We start from the raw sequence: 27,665 nt of genomic DNA on the forward strand, positions 1-27,665 counted from the left end.
TACAGAAATGATAGATATACTACACACATAAGTTTGTTTGTATGTGTGTATAGACACTTCTTTTGTTTTCTTATGGGCCTAGCTTTTACAGTCACAGCACGCATTTAAGCTTTTGAAGCATATGCTAACTACACAAAAAATGGAGGAAATACATCCTTGTTGGTATGTGAAGGCCACCGTCCATTCTGGATAATAAAAATACACACAATTTGGATATACGTGCACTTAAACATCATGTAAATAAAATAAAGTAAATAAAAACAATTCTTTTAAATCCTCGCTAGCCGCTTATTTTCTACACACAGTGAAACATGCACAGAACTTACTACACACATGAGTATGTTTGTATGTAGACACTTTAGATTTTGTGTAGCTTTAGCATTACCCTTTTAGTTTTGTCAAGGGCCTAGCTTTTACAGAGGCTGCCAGTTTGTGTCGCCAAACAGCCACAGCACGCATTTTAGCTTTTTCTTTTCAACTTTTAAATCCTAGATGGCTGATTATTTTCTGCACACAATGACACATGCACAGACTGGCAGAACTAAGTAAGAAATAAGTAAAAGGACGAAGAGTTTCAGACCAATGACAAAAATGAGTCACAGCATGATGTTCAGTTATACCAAATGAGTCACATGATCCATGTGAGGACTTTCTATTATGTGAGCACTTTTTTAAAAAAAATGAGGGAATAATGGACCTGTGGTATTTTAAGAACAGACAGAAACCCTAATGGGTAGAATTATTCCTTTAAAGCACATACTACATTAAAAAAAAAGTTTTTGTACTAGCACAAATTCAAAGTTCATTGAATGTTTCCGCCTCTCTCATTTTCAGGGTAGTGCTTTCAGTCTCGCATTCACATATTTGAAGCCACAGTTTTATTTTTGTGGATAATGGACATGGATTAACTTAATTGCCCGGGGTCCGAGTCAGAAGCCCAGATTACTGTGTTTCATATTATGAAACAGGAAAGGGAGTTATTACCTGACCGGGTGATGCCGGTTCAGCTCGTACCGTTTGGCTCCAGCGCCGCAGCTGCCCGACCACCTCGCTCACCCTGTGAGCAGTGTCCTCTGCACACTCCTGCTTCTTCTGGAGGAAGACGGACCGGAGGCTACAGAGGAAACAACACGGTTATGAGTTCATGCCTAAACAAAAAAAAATGTAATTATGATTCTGTCCAACTCAAGTGCCCTCGAAAAGAGCTCCATTATTTTTTTATTAGGGAGAAGAAACAAATCTGACAAATCTGTGTAAGGAATCAATTATCTCTGATATGTCCATCCTGCTGCACTTTTTTTAGTTCTTTTGCTCGCCAAAAAAAGTGTTTATTTCCATTACCAACGAGGCTAATCTTCTTAGTCGTTGAACATATCTTGACCTTGATGATGTAAATAGGTGGACATAAGAAAAAGATAAAAACAATTACAAAAAAAATTAAAATAAAATAAAAGGACAATAAACTCTTCTTCTGGGAAGAGAATGTAAATGTTTTCTGTTCACAGTCAAAGTGAGGCTAAAATTTATTTTCAAATACGTTTTTTTTTTGCTGTTATGTTATAATGGAGTATGTAAAAAGTGGTGTCTCAAGGTGTGCATGAATTTGAAAATGCCTTCATATTTTGCATCAAAATACTTACAATATCGTGTATTTTGGCATTTTTACAATACTTTCTGACAGTAATTCAGTATTTTATTTGGACACATGGTGCGGCTGCACTACTTTGTAGTTTATTCTGATACATTTATTAAAATTTGATAATATTTTGATGCATTTTTGCCATAGTTACAGCACTGAATGACCTCTGCGTTCTGTGATGTACACAACATTACTGGTGAGTCAGCTCATTCTGAGGGTTGTCAAATCTGTTTCATACCTGTCAAAGTCTTCAGTGACTCCATTAACGCTGACAGAGGCATCTGCAGGAGGGATTTCCTGAGTGACGCTGGCCTCGTCAGTGTCCTGCAGACTGTAAACTCTGGAGCCCAACTCTGTCAGTCTGCTTTCAACGTCCTGAGAAAGAAGCAAAATTGAAATCTCAGCTTTTATATATTTATTGTTTAATGTTTGAGTTGTTGTAAACAGGTATAATTCATGTATTCAGTTTTACCTGTATGACGCACCACTGCTGTTTGAGCTGCCTCACTGTTTGAGCAGCAGCAGCAGCCGACTCCTCGCGGCTGACGCACACATTTCCAACATTTTCAGCCAGATCTTTCACAGCTGCGCGAACACTGGAGAGCTCGTTCTTCACTTGACGAGCTGGCAGGTCGCTGTTCTCTGTGAGAAGCGCTGCCAGGCTTTCTGTGATGATGCTGCTGCTGCTGCTGTCTAGCGCCCTCTTGTGTTGTTGGAGGTTGGAGAGGCTGCCGAGAGCCTCGGCGGTGACAAGTTGGGACGTTTGTGTTTCTGGGTTTGCCGAGTCTTCTTGCAATGTCTGAAAAATAGAGACAATGATGCATAAACACCTTGTGTGTTAGGATAAGTAGACATTTTTCAAATTATTTGTAGATTTCAGTTTTTATATGAAAGATAAATCAGTTTACTTAGTTACATTTAATCCATTTTAGTCCCCAAGGTCTCGATTTGGGGGGATGAGAGGGATTAGAGTGTTGAGGCTTTTTATTTTAGAGATGTTTGTTTTTGTTTTATTTCTTCTTTTGTCTGTATATTTCCTTGCAGATTTATTAGTTAACACACAAAAAAAACTCTAGAGAACTGTTACTGTTAAAGAAACTTCCAAAAAAGGTAAAGCAGGGTTATTAAATGTGTAGGAATTAGAGATACAAACATTTTGGTTTCAAGGTCACGTATCTGAATGTTCTTTTTGCATTTATAAATGTGGAGTGAAACTGTGGAATAATCTAAATAGAAAACTGTTCCTTAACATTCGTTATTTTTATGACTTTTTACTCCTTTCTTACACAAAATTCAAGCACTTTTAATAACCCATGTCTATTTAGGGCAATTTCCAAAAACATTTTCTTCAGAAATTCACAAACTTTTACGGATTTCAAGGACTTGCTGCACTTGTATCCTGACATTTTTATCCGACATATACAGTAAGTTCAGTTCACCTCATTTGATGGAGGTTGAGGACGCCGCTTCTCTTCCTCTCCGTGTAGTACGACAGAGCAGAAGTTGTAGTATCTCTGCAGCAGTTTGCTGCTGTCGTGCAGCGGCGCCGTCTGCTGAAGGTCACTGCTCTGCAAGGACGACGCGAGCCGACTGAGGATGTCTGTGTTCACTCTGCACAACAGAGAGAGTGAGAGAAAACAGCAGCGACGTGAGGCTTGAAAACTATTTATTCACAATATCAGATGTTAATATGGACGTAAAAAAACGAAGCCTTGCACAGAAACACCGTAATCATGCACCTCCAACAAAGTGGACAAAATAAGGAGGAAAATTTCCCAAAATTTGTTACCAAATTTAAATTTGGAATTTTGCACAATTCCTGCACACCTTCGTCATAATAACAATACTTGGATACATTAAATTAACAGTTAAGTTTTATTTATTTTTTTATTATCATGCTTTATATTAAAGAAACACACAAATTAAGACAAAAAGGCTTAGAAAGACACCATCCACTCTATGTATGTTATATATATATTTAAAAGGTGGGGTGTCTTACCTGCACTCCCATGTGCGTGTTATGATATTATAAAATGCTTTTATCTACTAATGTGTGACCTCATCTTTCCAAAACCGTGTGATTTTTCAGAGTCACATGAAAATTAAACTTAACTTATAATTATTTACTGGCTTTAAAAAAAAAAAAAGGTCGTCTTTTGCTGCTGCTGCATTATAAATGGAAAATAACAAGCAGGATAGAAACAGGTTTGTGACATTAATTACAGTATATCTCACCGTATAATGTTCCTACTTTGGTGAGACAACAAACAATGAGTTAGTCATCAGTGACAGTGAGTCATCTCCATCTCAGAGAAATCTCAAGGAAATAACAGGCGATACACACCTCCATAATCATAAAATGATGCTATCATCTCAAATAAGGATTAATCTTATGGGTAAATGCATGTATTCATGTGTAAGAAAACAACATTTACAGCATTTTGTTTAAAAAGAACATACACAGTAAAATACCTATTTTATTTTATTCTATTCTTTACCTTAGTTTAAGAGCTTCCTCTTGCAGGAGACGAACATCCTCCCCCTTGGTTGCTTTTACCACAGCGCCTTGAAGCCATTTTTCCAAATGCTCACACTCCATTTGCAGCCTAAACAAAATAGAGGCGTTTTCACAATGTACAACACACTGTAGATTAAATAGATTAAAATGCTTATGGTGGTAAACTAACACACTTATCGTACCTGTCCAGATCCCGGATGTTCCGCTGAGTGCGTTCTTCCACCTCGGAGAAGAGTTGGTGCGAGTTTCGGACTTCCTCCTGCAGCCGGACGACCCCGGCGCACAGACTCTGCAGACCATGTGGACTGGAGATGGAGGACAGAACCTGCAGGTCCTCGATCAAACCCTCCGCTTGCTCATCCTGGCTCTGGAGGTTCAGACACAAATCCTGAAAGGGATAAAAAGAGAATAAAAATCCACATTTTCAACATCAGGACTTCGCATCACTGTGTCACAGCTTCATTTGGTGAGTTTTATTATTCGAAAGAACGTACGGTTTGTTTGTTTTGAACACGTTTGTTTGGTAACTTCTCTCTGCTGTTCATGGTGTCTGGGCAAATAGCTTCCCAGGGTAAACAAACACCAGGTTAAAGGTTCCGGGGGAAGCAGGTGAAACGTTAGGGGTGTTTAGGATACTAATTTTTCAATTAAATTTAAAAGTAATTCAAGAGTATGATTAATAATTAGTTGAATAGAGGTTCTAGATGAATAACCAAATGGTGAAAATAAATCAAACTTGGAACAGCTTAATGTAAAGTTTCATCTTCTTGGTCTTACTTTAAGTTGTGCGAGGACTGTAGCGACATCTGAGCCTCCGAGAGTGAGCAGGGACTCCTGAATCCTTCGCAGGGATGTGAAACACTCGGCCGTCCTGACAGATATTTGATCCTTGGCAGCCACCGTCTGCCTGTAAACGTCCTCAGACTCTGCAACGAGCTCCTTCAGCTGCACCAGCTTCTTCCTCATCTGGTTCCCAGTCACCTGGACAAAACAAAAACTACATTTAAAACCAAGACACCATCGTTTCATCATCATCATGTGTAGTAGTTTTTATTCCGACGTGTTGCACCTGCAGCTCCAGCAGAGGGTCTGTGCTTTGAAGCAGCGACTGAATCTCGCTGGCTTTACGTTCAAAATGCTTCACTCGCTTCTCCTGAGACACAATTTCCCTCTGCAAACATAAACAATAAAGCATTTAAAGTAACTGTAAAAGAGAAGTGCGAGACTATAAGAGGTTGTTTTTTCTTTTTTTTTACCTGCATCGTCTCGATGTCTTCCTCAGACTGGAAAGACGGAGCCTGGACAAACATGTTGACTTTAGTGGAGGTCCAGTTCTCCACCTCTGCTCCGAGCTGAAGGACTCCGTCCCACAGAGTCAGGCCCAGGCGCAGGTTCTCAAGGTGGGAATCTGTTCTCTCTGATATCTGCGAGGATCACAGTGAACAACAGCTCTCATTTTAGAAAACCCAACGTCTGCTCATCCAAAATTATCCTATTTAGACTCATCTCGTTTTAAAACCCAGTTTAACAACTATAAACTACATAACAGGGCATTAAATGTGACATAAAGGCTACAAAATACAGTATAATCAGTATAAATTGAGAGTTTAACACAGCTACACTCACGTCCAGCCAGCTGTCCATGAGAGTATCGGCTTCACTATCGAATGGGATGACGTTGCACTCCGGCATCCGACGTAGGTGAGTGTGAATCTGCCGACATACGCTGCGGACATCCTCGATGTTGTCTCCAGCGCGGTGAAGCTCTGCCTTAATTTCCTGGACCTGATAAGAGACACAGAAACAGTGACCATTTTATTAGGAACACCCATTCAACTATCTAATATCTAATCAATCATACAACTACGTGATACCTTGGTGTATAATCTCTGCAAGTTTTCTCTCCCCATGTATGAGGCTTTTTCACTGATGGTGGTTTCTGCTCTCTGTAACGTCCCGCTCAGCTCAGCGCGCAGGCTCTGAAACCTCTTCATCAGCTCAGTGAGGACACAGCAAATCTCCAGCCTGTATATCATCAACAACAACACAACACAAGTGGAGTGACAGAGTCGTGAATAATAAAAGACGGGACGTTTTTGTGTTTGTCACTTCTTTTACCGTTCAGTTACAGCTTTTGTCGTCTCGTCCCAGACGTCCTTGACCTCGCCGCTCTTACTCACAACGTGGATTCCCGACGGAGGTGAATGTTGTACGTGGTGCAGCTCAGAGAGGAGGCTGGCGAGACGACTGTCCAGCTCTGTCAGAGCACGTTTCCTGAAGGAGATGAAGGTGAAGATGAAGGAGTCATGAGTGCAAAGCAGTAAAATAGGCTTTCTGTGAGAAAACAGCATTTTTGTGAATGTTTTCTGTGTCATTTATACATTATCCTTTTGAATTATAGACTTGTCATTATATAGATATTTCTGTCTGATTTATTTTTCATAAATAACTTCTAAAAAACTAAAATTTGTGGACATTTATGCTCTTTACAATATCCCAGAAAAAGGACTCATACTGTACTGTACATTCCGCAGCATCTCGGAAGATAAATAAGTATGATTTTTAATATTTGAGTAAGCAAAAAACAACTGTTTGAGGGGGAAATAATATGGTTTGACTGGAAATATTTATGCTTTATGTCCTTTCATGACCTGCGTTAAGATTTATTCCCTCACCAAATACATTTTCTCTTCTTTTAGTCCAGATTTATATGTTTATGGTTTATAAAACATGTACAAAATTAAGTTGTGCCTCATTTAACAATAAGTGTGGGAAACACTTGTTTAGTTGTTGCAAAATCTTCAGTATTCTGATGTTGTACATTACAGTTATCAGATGGTTTACAGAGATTCTACTGTACCTCTGCTGCAGAGCGGGCAGCGTGGCCTCGTGCAGCCTCACATGTTCAGCTGCTCCCCTTATTTCCCTCAGTGCACCTAAGAAGGCGGCTCTCCTCTGGACAAAACTCTGCCTCTCTTCTCCTTCTTTCTTAACGTAGCTCCATCTCCTCCTCTGATCCTCCACGTCTCCATCAGTCTTTTGCTCCTCTTCCTCCTCGCTCTGTATCTCTACCTCTGCCTCCGACCTCGACTCCTGCTCCCCCTCTAGTGGAGGTGGATGCTCCTGCTCTGGATGTGGCTCTGTCACACGCATCGTCACAGGACTAAACTCCTCACTGCTCTTCTGGTGTTTGGCCTCCTCCACATCCACTGTGTTCTTTGGCAATGATGTAACCACTTCCTGGTGCGTCACAGTTGCGGTCAGAATCGTCCCCGCTGCTTTTAAATCAGATTGTTCAGTCTGCCAAGAAAGTCTCTCCAGCTCGGCCTCATTTTGCTGCCTGCTTGTGTCCGGCTTTGCCAGGAAGGCTGCTGGGATCTCTGCCTCGCCTTCACTCAGAGCAGCTAAGACGAAGTGATCCACAGCCTGGGCAGCAAACTCAACATTCCCCAGCTGCTGCTGCTGCTGTGGAAATATTTGGAGATCACCAACACTGCTGCGGGGAGCCTGGTGGAGGGATGTGGTTTCTGGATGTTGTGTTTCCTCTTGGCTGCTTTGCGTTGACGGTTTTCTCAGCCTCTCGTCCATCTCCTGGAAGACACATTTGGAAAAAAAAGAAAGAAGTTATATTTGCATATTTTACACTGTTTTAGAACAAAGCAAACATGTACCTTTAAGTCGGACTCCAGAGTCTGGTCAGCAAATCTGAAGGTGATGAGTTTGTCCAGTTTTTGCGACACCAGTGATGTCTGATGATCCGCAGACTCCATCGGGTCAGCTGTCGTCTCCACATACGTCATCCTATTAAAAACAAACAACTTTACTTTAGCAATACTAGCTATTAGTCAACAGCCTCTGCTGGCAAAGAACATGCAATATGATTATTTTAACATGTATTTAATACAGCAGCATATTTTTAAGAGAGTACAACGAAAACTAGGATGGAGACTTCCATACAGACAAAAAAATAAATAAAAAGCTCCAGCATCTAAAGGATAAAGTTATTTCTGACAACATTTTGGAGACAACACAGATGAAAATTCCTCATGTCCTTTAAAACTTGACAAAAAAGCTCGAAACCAAAATATCTTCTGGCCCTAAACTTATCTTAAAACAGACAATAGGGTAATTCTGTCTATTAAATACGATAAAACAGGTCTGATAACACACAGTAACATTTTTGCAGAAATGGAAATACTGCTTTAAAAACTTACTTAGTTTGGTTAATGGATTCTGCATATTTATCAACAGTTTAGTTAAGAATCTGAGTCAGTGATAAACATTTCCTTAATTGTTATTATTATTATTATTATTATTATTATAATATTATCATATCCTATAATTAGTTTTGTCAGAACTTTATCCCTCATGCTGCCTCTCCCTCAAAAACATGCTGTAAAGTCTAACTGATTTACAAACCCTCGTACCTTTCCAGCACTTCCTGTTCAGGCGGATTCTCTTCCTGTTGTGCGACGACCGTCTCCGTCTCCGGGGCGATGGTCCACTCTGGCGCCTGCTCGGTCTCCACGGCGTCGCCGCTGACGACCGTCTGAGTGCGGGAGACGTGAGAGTCACACGGTGACGTTAGGAACAGAGAGAAAGATGGTGCAGCGAGTTCATCCAATTACAGAGGATTAGTGCTTTACAGCCGGTGCTGTGTCACAGGAGGAGGAGAGGCCACTTCAAATGTTTTCACTGTATTCAAATCCATGTGTGCAGCAGCAACATATTCACATATATTTGCTTGATAAGAAAAGTCACATCATAGTGTGTGGTTTGCTGGCATGGAAGCACAAAGAAAAACACATTCCAAGCTGCAGAAGCACATTTTTCAGGTGATGAAAACATGAAAAACTGAATAAAAACAGAAAAGGGGATGTGGCTCGCAGGGTATACATAAAAGAAAAGGGTAAAGCTGCAAAATCATCCCTTATATGCACAAATGAACATAAAATGAAAAATACTGCACCTTTCTCTGTCCTTTGAACAAAAAAGCAAAAGTAATGACATAGAAAAACAGCCTGACTGTTGCAAATTATAATCTACAGTAAATTATGGACACTAGAAGTTTCAAACTGTACAAATATATATAGAGAAAATCAAAAAGAACAAAATAAAGTATATAAAACAGTATCAGTTAAGAGTCGCACATAACTGTGTAACATTTCAGAGGGTTTATTTATATATACCCCATATAATAAGCCTTTTTATATACTTTAGGACAAGGACATTGCTTTAAGGAGGCCGCTATCTTGCAGAAGCAATAAGTTTACTTACACAAACTAAGATAAAAAAAGATAAACAACATCCTTTCTAGTCTGAGAAAGCTTCTGAAGTTCCTTGACAATCTTGGGAAAGGGGGAGGTGAGTGGGGAAGTCCTGCATTTGTTGCAATGTACAGTCTCACCCTTAGAGGGTGCTACTTCACATTTCATGGTTTTAAAGTCAAGAAAATAAGATGTTCAAACCTTTTAAAACAGTGAAAATAAGTATCACTGCAACATCATACATCAACGTCATACCTGTACTTGACGTTGGACTTGTTCGTTCCTCTCTGTCCTGTGACGTAGATGAACTTTCAGCACCTGCTCTTTGAATTGAAGCGAGGGCTTTTGGTCGTGCACTGACCCGGCGTCTGCGTGTTCTTCTGTTTCCATCAGGACGTACGGAGTCCGCAGTGGCAGAGTTTCACCACCGTGTGGCACTGAGGCGACCACAGGTGGTTGCTGTTCCCTGCTGATAAGATAAGACATTCATCGAGGGGGGGGGGTCAAGGTCAGCCAGTTAGGACCAGTGCACTCATCTGATTAAGATTAATAGAAGGATTACAGAGTGATTATTGTTATGGAATAAGCTGTGTGCTTAAATAACATAAGGCAGTTCATTTGAGCTTTTATTTTGAAACTCGAACGTTAATTTCAAGATGTGATTTTTTTATATATTCGTGTCCATGCTGTGATTCGTTCACAAACATGAATCTAAACCCAACCCTTTAATGCTGAAGTTGTGACATGCAGTGGCTTTGCAAATAAATGGTGCTGATTTTATTATTTTCTTCATTTTCCTTACTTGTAGCCTGAGAGATCTGTGTCAGTGGGACGTCTTTCTTGTCCTCCGTGTGTCTCCATCTGCTGATTTGCTGCCACACGCGATGATCTACTCTGTGTCACTGTTTCATGCAGCGCTCCTAGAGCTTCCACCTGTTCTCCTGCAGAAGCATCTCCGTCCACGACGGCCTGAGGGCAACGAAAACATCCGAGAGTCAATTCACCACCACACAGTTCACTGGACATGTTATAGGGTTATGTGAGTACCTGCTGCTGCTGCTGGAAACAGTCATGGTCAGTGTGGTCAGTAGTGTCGTGGAGAGCGTTAGTACACGTTAGTAGAGAAAAGGACTGCTCTCCCTCTCTGATTTGAGACCATAAGATAGAAACAAAGGCAGCCATTTCTCTGCGTACGTCCTGAGGAGGACACAGAGAGTTGGAACATGCTTTGGAGACAGTTTTAAGAAAATGTTGTGAGAGAAATGTTATTTATCATGGTTTAAATGTCTGGGAAAATACAAAAAATACAACTGTTGCTTAAAAATAGCCTCTCTGTCCTACCTCCCACTGCTTTCTGACGGTTTCAGACTGGAGCATCACGTCCCGGAGCTGCAGCTCAGAGCAGAAGGCGCCAAAACCTTTCGCTGCATCCAGGAACTCCTCCAGGACGACGGGCTGCAGAATCTTTAAAGCCGACTGCAACAGAAAGACACAGAGCTAGACAAACATGCACAAACAAAATAGGCCCAGCAGCAACACAAAGCTACTGTTGGGGCATTCTCAGAAAGTCGGTGCAACCACTGGTGTTGCTAACAAGAACTAGGCCAGGATACGTTTACATCCATGTTTTTTTCCTGAAGATGACCCTGACTTCCAATGAAAATGGAACGCAGCATTTTATCTTTATTTACCTTTTTCCTCTTGGCTTGTGACTCTGAAATCTCCTTGCTGCTGAATAACTTGATGGACTGTTGGATGTGCTCCTGCAGACGAACTCTGGCCCTCTCCATTCGGCTCCTCGCCATCGACTGAGCCTTTAGATGAACCTCACTGTGGACCATCACCGGTGGCTGAGTGGCAGACTGAGAGCCTCTATTGAAGGATTTTGATTTTTGACTCTCATACTGGAGACTCTGGTTTTTTTGAAATGTTAGTCCACCAGCAGCAGCAGCAGCAGTTTGGGTCAAAGGCTGATTGTGAAGCTGCATCATTGTTTTGGATTCAGAAAAGTCAAAATGATGCACGGGTTCCCGGAAAGGCTGAGGCAGCATTTGGATTTCAACAGCAGGAACAACAATGGTTGTTTCATCTTGTGCGTTCCTGTTCACTGGACGTCTTATACTTTGTTGAGCCATATGAGATGAACACACAGGTGACAGCTGACTTGGGTTCTGGTTTTGCACCTTTATATTCTCATTCCAGCTTCCATGTTTGGTTCTGGCCACAACAAAAACCCCGGTCTCTCGTTTTCTTTGAGTCTGACGGACTGACTCCTTAAACCCAAGGGAAGTAAACAATCCAAGAATCTCCTGATAAAATGAAAGATAACACAAGTCATTTGTATGTAAGTAACATTTTAGGATCACTACAGTAACTACTTTAGATACATTTAACTCACCTGGCAGTTGGAGATGGCCTCTGAGACTCTGTCCTGGAGCCCAGAGGCACTGAGGTGCTGCAAAGGAGAGGTTTTCTGTACTCGGTCAATAACGTCCAGTAGATCCCGTCCCTCAGTCACAACCTGGTTCTCCAGCTGCAAACCTCGAGAGAGCAGTGCCTAAGAAGGATGACACAACCTATATTAGCTTTTGCACGAGTTTAAGGAGAGAAATGTGTCCCTAAAAGTTGTAAAACCTGCCTTTAAGTCGCTCAAATCCAATATTTGTTTTAGTAAGCACATATAACACCGGCTAGTATCTTGACACATAAACATCTGGAAATTAATAGTTTTCTTGTCTTTCCTTGCACAGACTTTTCTTAATTTTTTAATCTCAATGACATTTTAAATAGTCTAAATTTAGAGGGGAGGTGACTAACTTTGGCTGTGGAGTCCAGTGCAGCACGTCTTCTCTGCTCTTTCTCCTGCAGCAGCTGGTAACAGTCCAGAGCGTCTGAGCTCCAGTGATCCAGCTCGGCGAGGCGACCCTCGAGCATGGACGCAGCTCGCTGCAGCTCCCAGCAGCTCCTCTCTGCCTCTGCCAGCACCTGTTAATATACATGTAAAACATATATATTATATTACATTATTTATGTATTTATTTTGGTCATGCATTAGAATTTTAGTTTGTCTCCTCTTTTTCTTGCACGCAACATTTGCAAAATAGAGGGTGGGGTGAGTTGTTTTGTTTTTTATCCTGTGAAGCACCTTCACTGTATTTGCATTGCTTTGTATGGAAATGTGTTATATAAATATACTGGGTGGATTGAATAATAAACAAATATTATATATATATATTTGTTCCAGTATTTGAACATCTAGACGACAGTGGATTTACAGGATGTCTTCCAAATGGGCTTAGAAACAAAAATGAGCAGGACAGTACCTTTGGGAGAGTCTCTATGTCCGGGGATGAACTGAGCACCGTCGCGTCCACCTCTGCCAACTTTTTACTCAGTAGCTGATAAAAACAAACGCAAGATGAAGTAAAACAAGAGTATCTCATCATCTACACTTTTATCACATTATTTATTATCGTGTAAGTTTTGCCCACCTGTAGTTTGTGTCTTGTCGCTTTCAGAGGAACAGAACCCACGTCCAGCGGTTGCCTCAGTAACCAGCTGACCTCCTGCGTCAGTGAATGCACCATTTGAAGACCTGGTGGATTAACACTGGGCTCTGATGTGACGTCCTAAAAAAAACAAAATGCTAAGTTTAGTGACCTTTCGTATCACATTTTGCTCCGTCACAAACAGCCTGACACTAAACGAATGCTCTACTTAAACTGGTGTTAACACAGTTTGAGATGGGGCTGTGCTTAAATAGACAGTGTTAATGTCTTCCTGATGGGTTTTATGGTGTATTTTTGATATTTTGCACAGCCCAAGTTTGAGATTAAATTCAATAAATAATTATCTCCAGGATGATGTCAAAGAATTTAAAAGTAAAAGTGTTTGTTATGATATGGACTTACAAACTTTGTCCTCTTCACACATCGAGCCCAGCACTTGTTGATCTTGCCGAGTTGACCGCCCAAACTGCGGCTGGTTGAAGTTTCCGTCGCTTCAATAAGGAAGTTCCCTGCCTCATTTAGCTTAGCGTGACAGGACGTCCACTCACTCATGTCCTGCAGAAGCCCAAACAAAAGATGAAATTAGAGGTTTCACAGCTTCTCTGGAAATACAGTGGACATACGGTAACAAGGAGTCATACAGAAGACTATACCTGTGGAGACTGAGTTTCTGACTGTGTGAGCCATGTCTGCAGTGAAGGGAGACACTTGTTGTAAGTGTCCCACGCAGATGCTACTCTCTCCATCCTCCCTCTCACTGTTGCCGCAGCTTCTGTGACCAACTCGGCGTCAATTTCAGCCTCTTTCATCTGACGCTGGACAAGCTCGGAATCTTCACCTGGAGAGTGAAGAAAAGATAAAGTCACTTGCTGTGAGGAAACAGTGCTATCCACAACTCCTCCGTGTGACTCTTCAATACTTGATTATTTCTTCATCCTTGTGGTGGAAATGCAAATAGGTGACCAGCCATGGAAAAACCAGGTTCAAGTAGATTGATTGACATTTTGCGTTCTTTACAGATTTTGAAAGTGTGATTTCTAAGGTTTCCATCAATGTACTTGTACGTAATCTGCCACCAACGGCAACAACACACAACTATAACCCCCTCGCATGATCCCAAGGGTTCTATGTGGAGGTCCCAGGGGGTTCACAGAGAAAAATAAAATTAAAAACAAGAAAGGTTATATAGTTAAGAGTTAGAAGGATCAACAATAGATACATATTTCTAATATCAAATACAAGAAAACACATTTAAGTGGCTAAAATACATTTAAGTCAATACTTCATACACAAAGCTGTGTCATTCACACATTATTCAAGCACCTCAGGTTGGTTTGTTATTCATATTAATAGCCGCTTATTATTATTATTATATTATTACATTTTATAATATGATCATATGATCGAACACAAGTTTTGATGTAGTAACATCTGCATTTTAAAACAACAATACTGAGCTAGCTAAAGCAATGTAGCCACATAACATTCTGAAACGCACAGTGGATTATTAAAATACAGCATCTAGCTAGCATGAACAAACATTTTTCTTAATCCCTGTATGTGACTTGGAATGGACACTAACATAACTTAGATTAAAGAAGTGAATGAAAACTCACCCCATAAGAAAATAGAAGGTTAAAAAGAGGTTCTTTATTTACATCGCTGAAGTTATTCCGTCCAGTTAGTCTCATGTCCTGCTCTCTTTCGGTCTACCGTGTTAGCATAAAGTTCGCTAGCTTAAATGCTAACGCTAAAGTCCGCTAGCATAGCAGAAGTGAGATAGGCGTACAACCAGAAGCCTCTGTCTTCGTTAAGAAGCATAGTTAAAGATTTGCGCTGTAACAGCCACAATTCAGTTCTTCTGGAGTGCGTTTTTCATTGTTTATCTTCATTCAAAGGTGAACACACAACTTCTCCCATCACAGTAACAGCGAGGACAGTGAGGAGCCTCCAGCAGCTGCTGCATATTCAGTAGCCATGTGGTTTCTCTGTGACCGAGCAGCTGATTGGTCGAAAAAACAACAAAAGCACTGGAATAGATTCACAGGATCAGACAACACTAATTCAAATACAAAGTTTAGGGTTTTAAGACCCACACTACTGTAATTTGAAGCATGAAGTAGCTTCTTCGAAACTTCATCTCGCAATTTTTTGATAAAATAAAATAATAATCTCTGTTTACTTTTGCGCTGGGCCAACTTGTTGCTAGTTTTGCCATTGCGCTATCTTCCCTTGTTATTGGTACCAGGGACATAAATGAGTTAGTTTGGTGCAAAATGCCCTATATACAAAATAATATACAAAAATATGCCTTTATGTTGGCAAGACCTGTAAAATAGATAAGTAACTTTGAAAATTGAAAATGGCCAGCTTGTCGTTTGTTGTTTGCCAGGGCAGCAAGCTAAGAGCTACGCTAACGAGCCAGCCTGATCACAAAACATGGAGCAGTTTATATATAAAATACCTTAACTTAAACAAAAAAATAAGTAGAAACAGGCCAAGATGAAAGTGATAAAAACGAATTTCAAACATTAATTTCCTTCTCTGATCTGGTACTAGTTCTTACAATGTGAACGTAGCATTAGCTCATACCTAGCGCTGCCTTGCTGGTGTAAGCATTAGCCTTCTCCTTCAGGTTCTGGAGGGAGTCCATCAGAATCAGAATCAGGCCTTGGTGCTCCACTGTTTCCTGGACAACACAAAAATAAACTTATGCAGATTTTTATTGGATGCATAATTTAGAAGATAAAGCAGGATGGTCAACAAGTCTCCTCAGTCTATGGGGAATTAGCTATAAAAGAGTTTTGTTGATATGCTTCTCAGCAACTTTATTGTTTTTAACTGGTGTAAATATTATATTATTTTAACTTTTTTGAATATACACACTCACATGCCAGTCTCGCAGATGCAAATGCACGTCCTCCTCTGTTCTGTAAGGACATTTCCACGTCTGAATCTTAGTGTTTATGCGATCCAGGAGGTTCAGGACAGTGTGACGGTATTCCTGGTATTCCAGCTTGATCCCATGATATCTGGTGGTGACTCTGATGTGGGTAACACTGTTTTCAAATGTTATACAAAAGCATTAACTCGGTATTAAGTTTGATTACTGGTACTGTGGATTATTTTTATTGAACACGTACCGTCTTTTTATCTCGTCAAACTTCTCAACTGGCACCTCCACGTTCCCCGAGTCGTCCGTGTTGTTGTAGTTGTCAAGGGTTTTGACATAATGGCTCATCTCGTTAATTAAAGTCTAAAAAAAACAGCATTACAACCACATGAACTAGACAATAAAAGTGTGTGTTCTGTGACACAACATGCATGTTCAAATGTGTTCAGCAGTTTTATTATAATAATAATAATAACCTTCAGGGTTTCCTGTTGTGCTCTGGCTTCTTTAGCGACGTCTGCGTGATCTCTGGCCGTCCCTCCTCCTCCTCCTGTCAGCGTTGCCTCTGCACGCTGCAGCCACGACACCACCGAGTCCAGAGGGTGAGGAAGACTCAGGTCCAGCTCTGCTTTACATCTCTGCAACTGAAGAATAACAGACATACTCATAATATGAGCACACGTTCATGTAACATGAGTGCCATCATTCATTCAAAGTGGTATGAGGTAGAACTTCAGGATACAAACACCAGAAGTGAATGGAGCTTATGCAGCAGATTCATAAATAAAGGGTCCTCCGTGTGGTTCCTCACCTCGTCCTCCATACGATCCCACGCTGCTCTGAGGTCACGCAGCTCTCGACTCAGCTCTGGGTGACGGCTTACGTTGGAGAGGAGGCTCATGACGTGTCGCCTTTGCTCGGAGAAGGAGCCAGCAAGGTTCTGGAACACCTGGTGAGCCAAAGTTCACAAGTCTTAACAGCAACACGAAGCCATACTTTACTTACTTACTTGTTTCTGCTTGTGCGCTTGGCCTTACGTGATATTTTTCCGCGTAGCCCGAGTTCTCTGTGCTCGTCCAGGACTCTGACAGCTCCTGAAAGGACTGGTGCAGCCAGGAAGTCACCTCGTGCGCTCGCTCACTCAAAGGGACCTGAGATATTTCAATCAAAACTGTCAACGGCTGCTTTTTGATGCAAGAGTGAGAGTGTAGTAATCTGCAAGTATAAATCACTTGTGAACTGCTTTGTTGGACAAAAATTGGACAAATACTATTCAAAAATGGGCGTTTTATTTATTTAGTGTGTTGCTACCTGGCGTAACGACGAGACAGCCATTGCTGGAGTGAAGTGAGCGGGTAAATTCACAGGTGAGAAGCAGAACGGCTGATCCAGAGGAAACAGCTACACCACCACCATCACCAGAGGGAGTAAGAAATTAAAGGAAGCAGTTAAAGACCCATCAGTTTCAAGCAAAAAAGACTGTGGGAATACCTGCAGAAGTGGCCCAAAGAGTCGTAAAACAGACATGTGAGACAGTAACACGAGACAGAGACGAGATCCCACAAACACACACACACACACACACACACACACTGTAAAACGGAATGCAGTTTAGTGAAAATGAAATGGAGATTATCTCCATCTAGAGAGTTCAAGATTTATCACAGTGTCTTTGTGTAACTCTGTCCAGTTAGGGCTGGATCCAAATAGGAAGGAGAGGTTTCATCATCAACCTGATTAATATAGAACTTTGTAGGACAACAGAATTGTTGGAGCTGTATAAGTCCCATATGGTCTAGCGGTTAGGATTCCTGGTTTTCACCCAGGCGGCCTGGGTTCAACTCCCGGTATGGGAATTGTCTTTAAGATTAAGTGGAACGGGAATGGCGCTGGTTTGAATCCTGGGGTAGTTTAAGCCTCGGAGCAAGAAGCCTCAACTCTGATTGTCCTATATGTGCTGTCCAGTCAATGTGTTCATTATCTAACTTTCCTCTGGGTTTATTAAAGCATTTCTGGTTTGGATTTAGGTCAGAAACATGATCACTTGCCCGAAAGTGCCGATCCAACCAGCAAACATGCATGTAAGTCCCATATGGTCTAGCGGCAAACTCTGATTGTGCCGTGCTTAGTTGATGTGTTCATTATCTGAATTTCCCCTGAGATTATCAAAATATGTCTGATTTGGAACACGCTGTTCCCATCATATATATGATCAGACACCAGTAACTAAGAATGAAAGTCCGATATGGTCTAGCGGTTAGGATTCCTGGTTTTCACCCAGGCGGCCTGTGTTCAACTTGTCTTTAAGATTAGAAGTTAACTTAAAGGGAAACGAATTTGGTGCTGGTTTAAATCCTGTGACAATTTAATAGATGACGTGCATCTGTGCAAGATCCCCAACTCTGATAGTTCCCTGTGTACAGTTTTTGTGTTTGTTATCTAATTTTCCCCAGGGAATTACTTGTAACTGTAACACACTGTCTACATCATAAACTTAATCGTGATCAGGCACCAGCAAAACCACTAAAAAGTCCCATATGGTCTAGCGGTGAGGATTCCTGGTTTTCACCCAGGCGGCCTGGGTTCAACTCCCGGTATGGGAAATTGTCCTTAAGTTTAAGTGGAAGTGAATTTAACATGGTGCTGGTTTGAATCCAGTACCGAAGTGCCCATGAGCAAGAACCCCAAACTCTGATTGTGTAGTGCAAAGTTGATGTTTTCATTATCTAAATTTACCCTGGGATTATCAAAATATTTCTGATTTGGAACACACTGTTTACATCATGAAGATGATCAAACACCAGTAGATAATCATGAAAGTCCCATATGGTTTAGCGGTTAGGATTCCTGGGTTCAACTCCTGGTATGAGAATTGCCTATAAGATTAAGTGGAACGGAAATTAACTTGGAGCCCTGGGGCAATTTAAGAAGTGAAGTGCCTAGAAGCAAGAAACCCAAACTCTGATTGTCCTTTGTGTGCTGTCCAGTCAATATGTTCATTATCTAACTTTCCCCTGGGATTATTAAAGAGTTTCTTGTTTGGAATTACGTTAGAAACATGATCACGTGCCCGAAAGTGACGATTGGACACCAGGAAACAAGCAGGAAAGTCCCATATGGTCTAGCGGTTAGGATTCCTGGTTTTCACCCAGGCGGCCTGGGTTCAACTCCCGGTATGGGAATCATCTTTAAGATTAAGTGGAAGGGGAATTAACTTGGTGATGGTTTGAATCCTGGGGCAAGGTAAGAACTGATGTAACCTGGAGCAAGAACCCCAAACTCTGATTGTTTTGTGTGTGCTGTGCAGTCAATGTGTTCATTATCTAACTTTCCCCCGGGATTATTGTTTTATTTCTTATCATTATTTCGGGTTTGGAATTACTTCAGGAACATGATCACTCGCCCAAAAGTGCCGATGCGACACCAGGAAACGAGTACGAAAGTCCCATATGGTCTAGCGGTTAGGATTCCTGGTTTTCACCCAGGTGGCCCGGGTTCGACTCCCGGTATGGGAATTGTCTTTAAGATTAGCCAGATCCTTGACAATTCTTGCTGCCTGTGCCATTTATAGAGTTTACCCCCTGATTATTAAAGTGGTTCTGATTCTGAACGCACATTAAACAATGAATTCTCACCTGCAGGTGGTCGTCAGGTGCTGGTATGTCATTGGAGTACTGGAGAAACTGAGCCACATATGTCATGATGGACTTCTCATCGGGGTCTTTAACGTCAACATCTGCGGAAAAAAATAAAAAAAAATTTGAGTCTTGTTTTTTGTGTTTTATTAATATGCGTTTGGCTATGACAGGAAATGTATGAATGCTCATCAGTCTCACCCTGAGGTTCCAGCAGTGGTGGGATGTGAAGCTCCCTCTCGGCCAAGTGAAAAGCTTCCTCCAGGTTCTCCTGGTTGCTTCTGGACTGGACCAGAGAGAGGTCAACCAGCTGTGGTCTAAGGGAACACAGGATGACCAAGAAGGCCTCTCCACTGCTCCAGCTTGACTTGAAGTCCTTCACGCTGACTGAGCTGCCGACCCTGGACACGAGAAGATGTTGCCGTGTCATGTCTTGTGTTTTTTAAAAAAAAATTTTGTTTTGCTTCGGAACTCACTTTTGACATTGGTCCCTGACCCACATGAGCAGAGCCTTCTTGGCGGACACTCTGAAGCGTCTGTGGAGAGGGGACGTCCGTCCTGTGGGGACTGGACTAGCGGGGACTGGACTAGCGGGGACGGGGCTGCCGGGAGTCCACGAGTCCAGGCTGGTCAGAGAGTCGAGGGAGGAATGACGAGAGCTGAAGGACAGAGCGCTGGCCAGCTCTTCAATCTGAAACAACACCATTTTTAAAAAAATTTAATCAATATACTCAAATTTCAGAGACATTTTTAAGGCTTTGGTGCTCACATGACAGTGGAGAATGATGGTCCAGACAAGGCCGAGGATGATGGACGGTCGTCCATCTATGATATCTGGGATGTTTATGTTCACCAATTTAATCTGCAACAACAACAAAAAACCCATATATTATTAATAAAATGGACTTCACGATCAGATTATTGCGATTTATAGTGAGTGGAAACCTACGGATTTCTTCTTGAGGAAATCGAGCGCCGTCTCAATGTTGGCCCTCTGCTGGAAAACCCCATGTCCTTTCTGTCTTTTCTACGGAGACAAAATCGCATTTATTGCAATAACAATATTTATCCTTTGTCCCGAATCAGTTGTGAAGAAGCACCCACACTCACCAGACACTGACCGCTCATCACCTCCAGCAGGTCGAGCAGCTGTGATCCGTCTCTGAGGTCAGAAAAGAGGTCGGACACAAACGAGGGAGGACATCTCTGCAACACAATTTAATCCGATTAACTTTCTTACACTGTATTTTTACGTCATCTATATTTATGGACTCTGAGTTGATGAATTCCACGTCCTTTTATACTTCAGGAAAGTGAAGTAAGAACCTAATAAAACATGTTTTATTGGAAATAAGACCCACACGTCCCAGTTTGAGCCAAAAACGTAGACAGAATCTGTCTGAATTGCATCCAGAAAGTGCAACGTGTCTTTGTTTTAAGCCGTCACAACAGTGAACCCTGGCATTGTCTGCTGGGGATTGTTAACAGAACTCAGATTGGTGTAACAGATGGAAAGTCACGGAGGACGAGTGATTTTGGCATTTCAGCACAGTCATATGGACACGAGGTTATGAAGAGGTGGCTGCAGGCTTCGGATTACGCGGCGCGCCGCTCCGATGAAGCTCTATTTATACTCTGGACGAATGTCACAAGCGGTTCAGAGTCTCTTTACAGCTACATTCACTGACCAGTGAGTCAGCAAGTTACACTCCGACAGCTCGCCGCTGATCATTTACGGCGTGACGTTGTGACACCTTCAGCGCTGTCAAGGTTCTGGGACGTGTATATTTTATATTTGTCAGCATTTTTTCAGTCACATAGTCTGGAAATTACCACACTATGAGCTAATGCTAAAAAAGAAAACTACTTTCTTTAGCAGGAATTTAATCCGTTTAATAACTTTTTATGTTAAAGGTAGTTTTTTTGACAACAAATACAATGTCAGGTAGGCTAAGTTAGATTAGCTTAGGCTAGCTTTGGTCAGGTAAGTTTAAGTTAAGCAAGGTATAGTTAGCTTAGGCTAGCTTTGGTCAGGTTAAGTTAGGCAAGGTATTGTTAGCTTAGGAAAGGTTTGGTTAGGTAAGGTTAAGTTAGGTTAAGTTTAGCAGGGTATGGCTAGCTTAGGCTAGCTTTGGTCAGGTACGGTTAGGTTAGGTTAAGTTTAGCAAGGTATGGTTAGCTTAGGCTAGCTTTGGTCAGGTACGGTTAGGTTAGCTTAAGTTTAGCAAAGTATGGTTAGCTTAGGCTAGCTTTGGTTAGGTTAAGTAAACAAGGTATGGTTAGCTTAGTCTAGCTTGGTCAGTTACGGTTAGCTTAGTCTAGCTTTGGTCAGTTACTGTTAGGTTAGGTTAAGTTTAGCAAAGTATGGTTAACTTAGGCTAGCTTTGATCAAGTTAAGTTAAGCAAGGTATGATTAGCTTAGGCAGGCTTTGGTTAGGTAAGGTTAGGTTAGGTTGAGCAAGGTATGGTTAGCTTAGGCTAGCTTTGGTTAGGTTAACTTAGCTTAGCTTTACTCTGATCTGGTTGGGTTAGGTGAAGTTAGGTTGGGGTAGATTAGTTTAGGCTATCTTTGGTAGTGTTAGATTCGTTTAGGCTAGCTTCAGTAAGATTAGGTTAGTTTAGGTTTCAGTAAAACTTTGGTCTTTGACCCAACATGAAAAAAACAAGGCATACATTACAAATAAAAAACAGCAAATATTTAAAACATATGACACAAAAGACACTTAAAATCACAACAAACATACCTTAGCGAGTTGAGCATTAATCCAATTGGTGAAAGTTCTTTTCTGAATCTGTTCCTGCTCCACTGTTTGGGGAAACAACAAAGAAGGATTTAAGAGAAGAGATGGTGTCAAGAAATGACTATGAAATTGTATATCATATATAATTTTTTTTAAACGGTCTCTCATTATTATGCCAGCAGTGCCTTCATCCCAGCAGTGTTCTATTTTTTAATACAAATATATAGTACAGATATAGAAACAGATTAAACACCTAAAAATGTGTTCAACTGTGTTGAGAATCGCCGTATTAAAATTAGATCATTCCTATTAAAATCTGGACTTGTGTTTACGCTCTCAGAAGTCACGTGCATGTACTCTTTTATACAGAAGACGTTAATAATAAATGCATTGTAACACATAAAGTACACTTACAATAATGCAATAGTAAAGCAGCATGATAGAAAGTCCCTCACATTGCTGTACACATATAAATAATCTAGAAATGTTCCAAAACAGCCACAGAAAACCCAGATGTGAGCTGCAGTGAAGTCATGATCTATACTCACCATCATCCGAGAACAAGCTCACTGTCTGACTTGCCATTCTTTTAACTGACGACTAATAAACAAACGCACAGTATTGTTCAGCAACCACGGAGACCACGTGAAAACATCGTTAAACATTAAACTCTCCTGCTCTCCCACTGGAGTGAAAGGCTTCCTGTCCGAGATGAAGTAAGGAAGTAATTTTTGGCAACGGGATTCCAAGACACACAGATAGACATAGATACTGAGGCTCACACACACACACATTCATAGTGAGGACACTCATAGACATAATGCATTCCCTAGCCTCTTAACTCCTAAAAAAACCCTTTAAAGATGTGAGGACCAGCCAAAAATGTCCATACGTGGACTTTTTCTGAGGTCATTAACCACATCTTTAAGCTTCTATTGCCAAAACATGTGATATGTAAGAATGTGGCCAAAAACAGTTACTACATTCAAATTCAAAATACCGAAAACCTTTTAGGTTTCGTTTTCTGACTTAACTAGCAACCCGTGGTTGCTCGGCAACTGAGACTCTACTAACTGCAATGATTGGTAGACGGCGGTAGGTGGCGCCACATGCCAAAACATGATTTCAAAACATAAACATTATTTGCAGTCTGCAAAATATTTTTTTTTAATGCAAATATTTTGTCTGTACTGTTGTTGTTGGTGAGTTCAGTTTGTTATATGAACATTATTCCTGAGTCGCTGTGACATATTAAAAGGATTTCATGGCCAGTTGCTTTAGATTTATTACATAATGCACCTTTAGCTATTTATGGCTACATCACCTTGTTGAGAAAGCTTAAAGAAATACAGTATATTGAGCCAGCAATCACCTGAAAATATGTGGACAGTTTTTAATTTCATCGCAAATCACTCAGCAAAAAAAAAATTACTGATTACTGTAATTAAAATTATTTGTAGGACAATAACTGTATCACACATAAAAACATGTTGGATCTTGTTCATCATTTTGCCTGGCCTTTTCGCCCCTGAATCTGTATGATTAAAATACTACGTCTACTATTGTTTTTAGCATCTTATCTTTATCATATCTTGTATTAATTTAGCTTATCTTACATATTTTAGCATGTTTATCCTATCTTTTGTTTAAATCACAGGTGTTTTACATGACAACTCTGTATTTGTGCTGCCACAACAGCAAAAATATGCACTTAAATGACGAGAATGCATGTTTTGTGATGAATAAAGAAACTTTACGTGTCGTCAGTCAGTCGCACAGACACAATCCACCATTGATGGATTCTCACGCGTGACTCTGCCGCTGCTGTTTGTATTAGAGCCTGTCAAACCAGGAAGCCTGTGCACATTCTAATCCCTCGACTCCGCCCACTTCACCTGACGTAACAGGTAAACGCTTCACTACAACACAAACATTGATCACTGTTGAAAAGCTTCATTTAAGTGCTATTTTCAAGTTTCCTCCTACTTTCGCTCAGCATTTTCTCATTTTTCTTGCTATATTTGCATCTAATCCCACATAATTGGCCTCCACTGTGATTTCCCCCACTTCACATGTCACAACACAACCTTCCCGGGAACAGACTGACCTTGCAGGAGCATGTGCACGTTGTCAATGTCCAATGGAATGCCTCCATCTTCCTCCTCTGCGCCACCTGAAGCCATGGATTCTCCAACTCTGGCACCGAGCGGACCTTCAACAAGGAAGGTTCAGGAGAGAAGCGACGGCATCAGAAGCCGCTCGAGAACGTGAAGAAGAAAGATCATTGTCTACAAAACATTAGTCACTTTGAGAACGCGCCCATCCACACCCTTACATTACCACACACAAACACACAGAGATGCAAGTAGACACATGCAAATACCGCTCTCGTGCAGCACAAATGAATGTGCTTGAATGGGGGGAAAAAAAAAGAGCCTCTAGCAAACTAAACAGGAGTAGACCACAGATCAACATACCTGTGGCAGGGTTGTCTAGTCAGTCACCACTGACAGCGACAGCACAGTAAATCTCCACAGCTGCGTCCTTTCCTAATGGCACGACCTTGTGTGTTGAGAGAACCTGGCTTCATGCATGAAACAATCCTGACTATCAAAGGGTGAGGACGTGCAAAAAAGAGTGCACAGTCCCACCCATGTTCACCACCAGCCCCCCCCCCCCTCAAAAAATAGATAAAAATAAATGAAAAAATCACTCCGGTGAGCTCTCACAAAGCTTACAAAGGACGTCTTGTTGTTGTCATTTGAGGAGACTTTGTGTGCTTCATGCCGCAGAAACAGAGACACTGGGAGACACTTTCACTTTGATGCATCACTGTGAAACGGTTTCAGTTTCCCTTCAAAGAGGAATTCCAGAACTCTCCAGTTCACAGATCCTTACTAACAGGGTTACCATGGGTCACTGAAATAAAATAACAAAACATTCAAGGCACCTTGAAAATCGCCCCCAAATAGTCATTAAAAGTGTTTGAATGTTGTGCAAGAAAAGTTGTGTGGTCGCTTTAATACATGAAAATCTTTATAACCTGTAATTCCTTTGCTTTAGCTTAAAGATTTTGTCTTCACTCGCATGAGACACATCAAATCACAGCACAATTTGCATTAATCAGGGTTTAAACATGAAGCCAGACTAAAAAAAATGAATAGCCGCAGCTACACAGACTTATTTTGAGGGGTTTAAGACTGACACTGATAAACTTAGTTTAGATTAGTACAATTTTGACACAAATTGATACATTTAAAGAGATAAAAAGCAGCATTTATTCCATTTGAGTGAACAGTATATAAGACACTATATTAATTGTATTTAATAGTAAGCAAAAACAACAACAACAATAATTTAAAAGCAAGACCGCTTAATTAACTAAATATATGAATATTCTGCACTGCCTTTGATCTGCTCAAATATTGTTTTGTGTAAATTAAATTCTTGTTATTAAGCGTTTACAATTAAATCCTCAAGGTGGAGCCACGAGATGGTGAGTCATGTTTTTAAAGGTGTAGTTCAGTGTACCTCCTTCGGGTGTCGCTGTAGGACAGAGCAGGGCTGCAGTAGCGCACAGATCTGACAGTAGAAGAAGCTGGTTACTCTCCCCACGACTTTGACGTATAGCAGCGGCAGGCTTGACCTTCCTAACATACCGTGATAAACAGAAGGTAATAGAAGAGTTTTCAGTCTTTTATTTAACGCAACGACTTTAATATCAACAAGACAACAGATGCGTCGTCACGGCGGCGATCTGAAACGGAGCTTCAGCCTCTTCTGACCGCGAATACGTGTGCTACTTTGGCAGTTGTACTGTAGCTAGGTAGCTTAGCTTGTCGCTAATGTTAACCAGGCAGCTCTCATGTAGATGCAGCTGAGGAGATGCTAACAGGCTAGTCCGGAGGAGTCATTCATTTATCAAAGTTAAATAACCGGTCGAGTTACTTGAATGCCATTATAATATCAACTTTAAGAGTGACTTTTAAAAAATGTTACCGTCATCTGCACACAGTTAATGCTAAAGACGATGACACTGGCAGATGTGAGTGTGTAGTGTTAGCAGCAGCACTAGCCAGCTAGGTGAACATAATATTACAACATATATTATCTGCAAGACAAGGGTAGAGTCTTGCAGATATATATCGATTTATATGCGAATATTATATCGATTTATTTTTGCATTAATAATATCAGAGAAAGAGTAAACGGTTTAATTGGAAAAAAAAATCTACTGTTAAAGTCACTACTAGTTTGACCTAACTCAGTTCAAGGGTCAATGTTTATTAAGGACATTTATTGTGAATCAGTTTACATTAATGCAGCCCTAAAATACTAAACAATACTCCTGGAATGTGTGCAATCTGAGTATTAAAACGCTCTTATATGGGAAGTGTAAATGTATATGTAAAATCTAGCACCTCTGCAATCAAGTCTGTGTTTAAATGAGCTGTTTGTTAGGATTGTATGATTGTTTCGACTACATATTTTAGCGTTTCTCCCACAGATGGCTGGACGTTTGTTTGCAAACTGGTGGTCCAAGGTGGGTCCCTACTACTCTAAGGCATACCAGGAGTTGTGGGTCGGTCTGGGCATCATGACTTATGCCTACTACAAAATTTCCTACGGGGGTGAGTTTAAGACTTATCCAGTTGTGCAGCGACTCTGTATATCAAAGTGAATGTGGAGTCGTGTAGTGCATCTTAATCTGTCGCATAAATCACACAATGCTGCTGCTGCTTCTTGATCCTACACTGTGCAGACCTTATTTATGAACTGGGAAGTAACTCGGGGTCAGGCTTCCTATTTGTGTGCGGCACGTTTTTGGGATTTGTTTCCTTCAGATATCTGTGAATGGAGTGAATTTGCTTACTTAACAATGTCGTGGGAACGCTCAGAACTATCAACAACAGATGGAAATGTCGGGTCAGTTCCACATCCGTGTAATATTTCAATATTTTAGAGGGTGAGTGGGAGGACGGCATGAGGAAGTGGCCTCATGTAATGTATGAGGATATTTTTTTTATTTATGTGCCGTCAATTGGTGTCTACGATTGAATGAATGAATAAAAGTAGGCACTATAACACATGGACATCTGCCAAAAAATAAGGTCTTTAGTGGCACAGTTTAAAAGGTTTGAATATATATATATTATTGTGACTAATATACTTTTTTGTTTGTTTCATTACAGGCAATAAGGCAGTGAAGGACAGTAAGTACATTTTAATCTCTATATAACAGTTTGATGACAGAATAAATCTGGCTTAAAATAAAATGAACTCTTGTTTATACCATTTTATATATTATGGTAGTTAATAGTTATTATTACCCCAAATTATTGAGTTCGATAGGTGTTTGTTTACGGCGTAGGATGGGGTTAACGTCTTCAATTTTTTCTTGTCCTGTTTTCGCAGAGCCCGCCCACTGAGTTTTCCACTTTGCTGACCATCGCTGCACCCGCT

General features: G+C 40.9%; 1 protein-coding gene across 1 annotated transcript in view; it reads right to left on the reverse strand.

The window, feature by feature from the left end:
• Nucleotides 1–24,385, reverse strand: part of syne2a (spectrin repeat containing, nuclear envelope 2a) — a gene marked incomplete at its 5' end in the record, with an annotated part of 84,521 nt that extends 60,136 nt beyond the window's left edge. Inside the window, 41 exons of the mRNA XM_083898612.1 lie at nt 985–1,114; nt 1,878–2,014; nt 2,112–2,438; nt 3,079–3,250; nt 4,138–4,245; nt 4,340–4,545; nt 4,935–5,138; nt 5,227–5,328; nt 5,414–5,581; nt 5,784–5,942; nt 6,032–6,182; nt 6,276–6,431; nt 7,018–7,748; nt 7,829–7,958; nt 8,585–8,706; nt 9,680–9,890; nt 10,227–10,393; nt 10,472–10,621; nt 10,766–10,900; nt 11,116–11,274; nt 11,823–11,981; nt 12,242–12,409; nt 12,748–12,822; nt 12,916–13,053; nt 13,336–13,488; nt 13,587–13,771; nt 15,526–15,622; nt 15,824–15,992; nt 16,077–16,189; nt 16,303–16,470; nt 16,638–16,775; nt 16,864–16,977; nt 17,138–17,227; nt 19,462–19,562; nt 19,663–19,862; nt 19,938–20,152; nt 20,231–20,323; nt 20,411–20,488; nt 20,572–20,667; nt 22,206–22,267; nt 24,310–24,385. Coding sequence (XP_083754738.1) covers nt 985–1,114; nt 1,878–2,014; nt 2,112–2,438; nt 3,079–3,250; nt 4,138–4,245; nt 4,340–4,545; nt 4,935–5,138; nt 5,227–5,328; nt 5,414–5,581; nt 5,784–5,942; nt 6,032–6,182; nt 6,276–6,431; nt 7,018–7,748; nt 7,829–7,958; nt 8,585–8,706; nt 9,680–9,890; nt 10,227–10,393; nt 10,472–10,621; nt 10,766–10,900; nt 11,116–11,274; nt 11,823–11,981; nt 12,242–12,409; nt 12,748–12,822; nt 12,916–13,053; nt 13,336–13,488; nt 13,587–13,771; nt 15,526–15,622; nt 15,824–15,992; nt 16,077–16,189; nt 16,303–16,470; nt 16,638–16,775; nt 16,864–16,977; nt 17,138–17,227; nt 19,462–19,562; nt 19,663–19,862; nt 19,938–20,152; nt 20,231–20,323; nt 20,411–20,488; nt 20,572–20,667; nt 22,206–22,267; nt 24,310–24,385 — 6,513 coding nt within the window. The remainder of the gene's footprint in view (nt 1–984; nt 1,115–1,877; nt 2,015–2,111; nt 2,439–3,078; nt 3,251–4,137; nt 4,246–4,339; nt 4,546–4,934; nt 5,139–5,226; nt 5,329–5,413; nt 5,582–5,783; nt 5,943–6,031; nt 6,183–6,275; nt 6,432–7,017; nt 7,749–7,828; nt 7,959–8,584; nt 8,707–9,679; nt 9,891–10,226; nt 10,394–10,471; nt 10,622–10,765; nt 10,901–11,115; nt 11,275–11,822; nt 11,982–12,241; nt 12,410–12,747; nt 12,823–12,915; nt 13,054–13,335; nt 13,489–13,586; nt 13,772–15,525; nt 15,623–15,823; nt 15,993–16,076; nt 16,190–16,302; nt 16,471–16,637; nt 16,776–16,863; nt 16,978–17,137; nt 17,228–19,461; nt 19,563–19,662; nt 19,863–19,937; nt 20,153–20,230; nt 20,324–20,410; nt 20,489–20,571; nt 20,668–22,205; nt 22,268–24,309) is intronic.
• Nucleotides 24,386–27,665: the final 3,280 nt, after the last annotated feature.

This window comes from Microchirus variegatus, assembly GCF_963457635.1.
Source record: "Microchirus variegatus genome assembly, chromosome: 12".
Lineage (NCBI taxonomy): Eukaryota > Metazoa > Chordata > Actinopteri > Pleuronectiformes > Soleidae > Microchirus > Microchirus variegatus.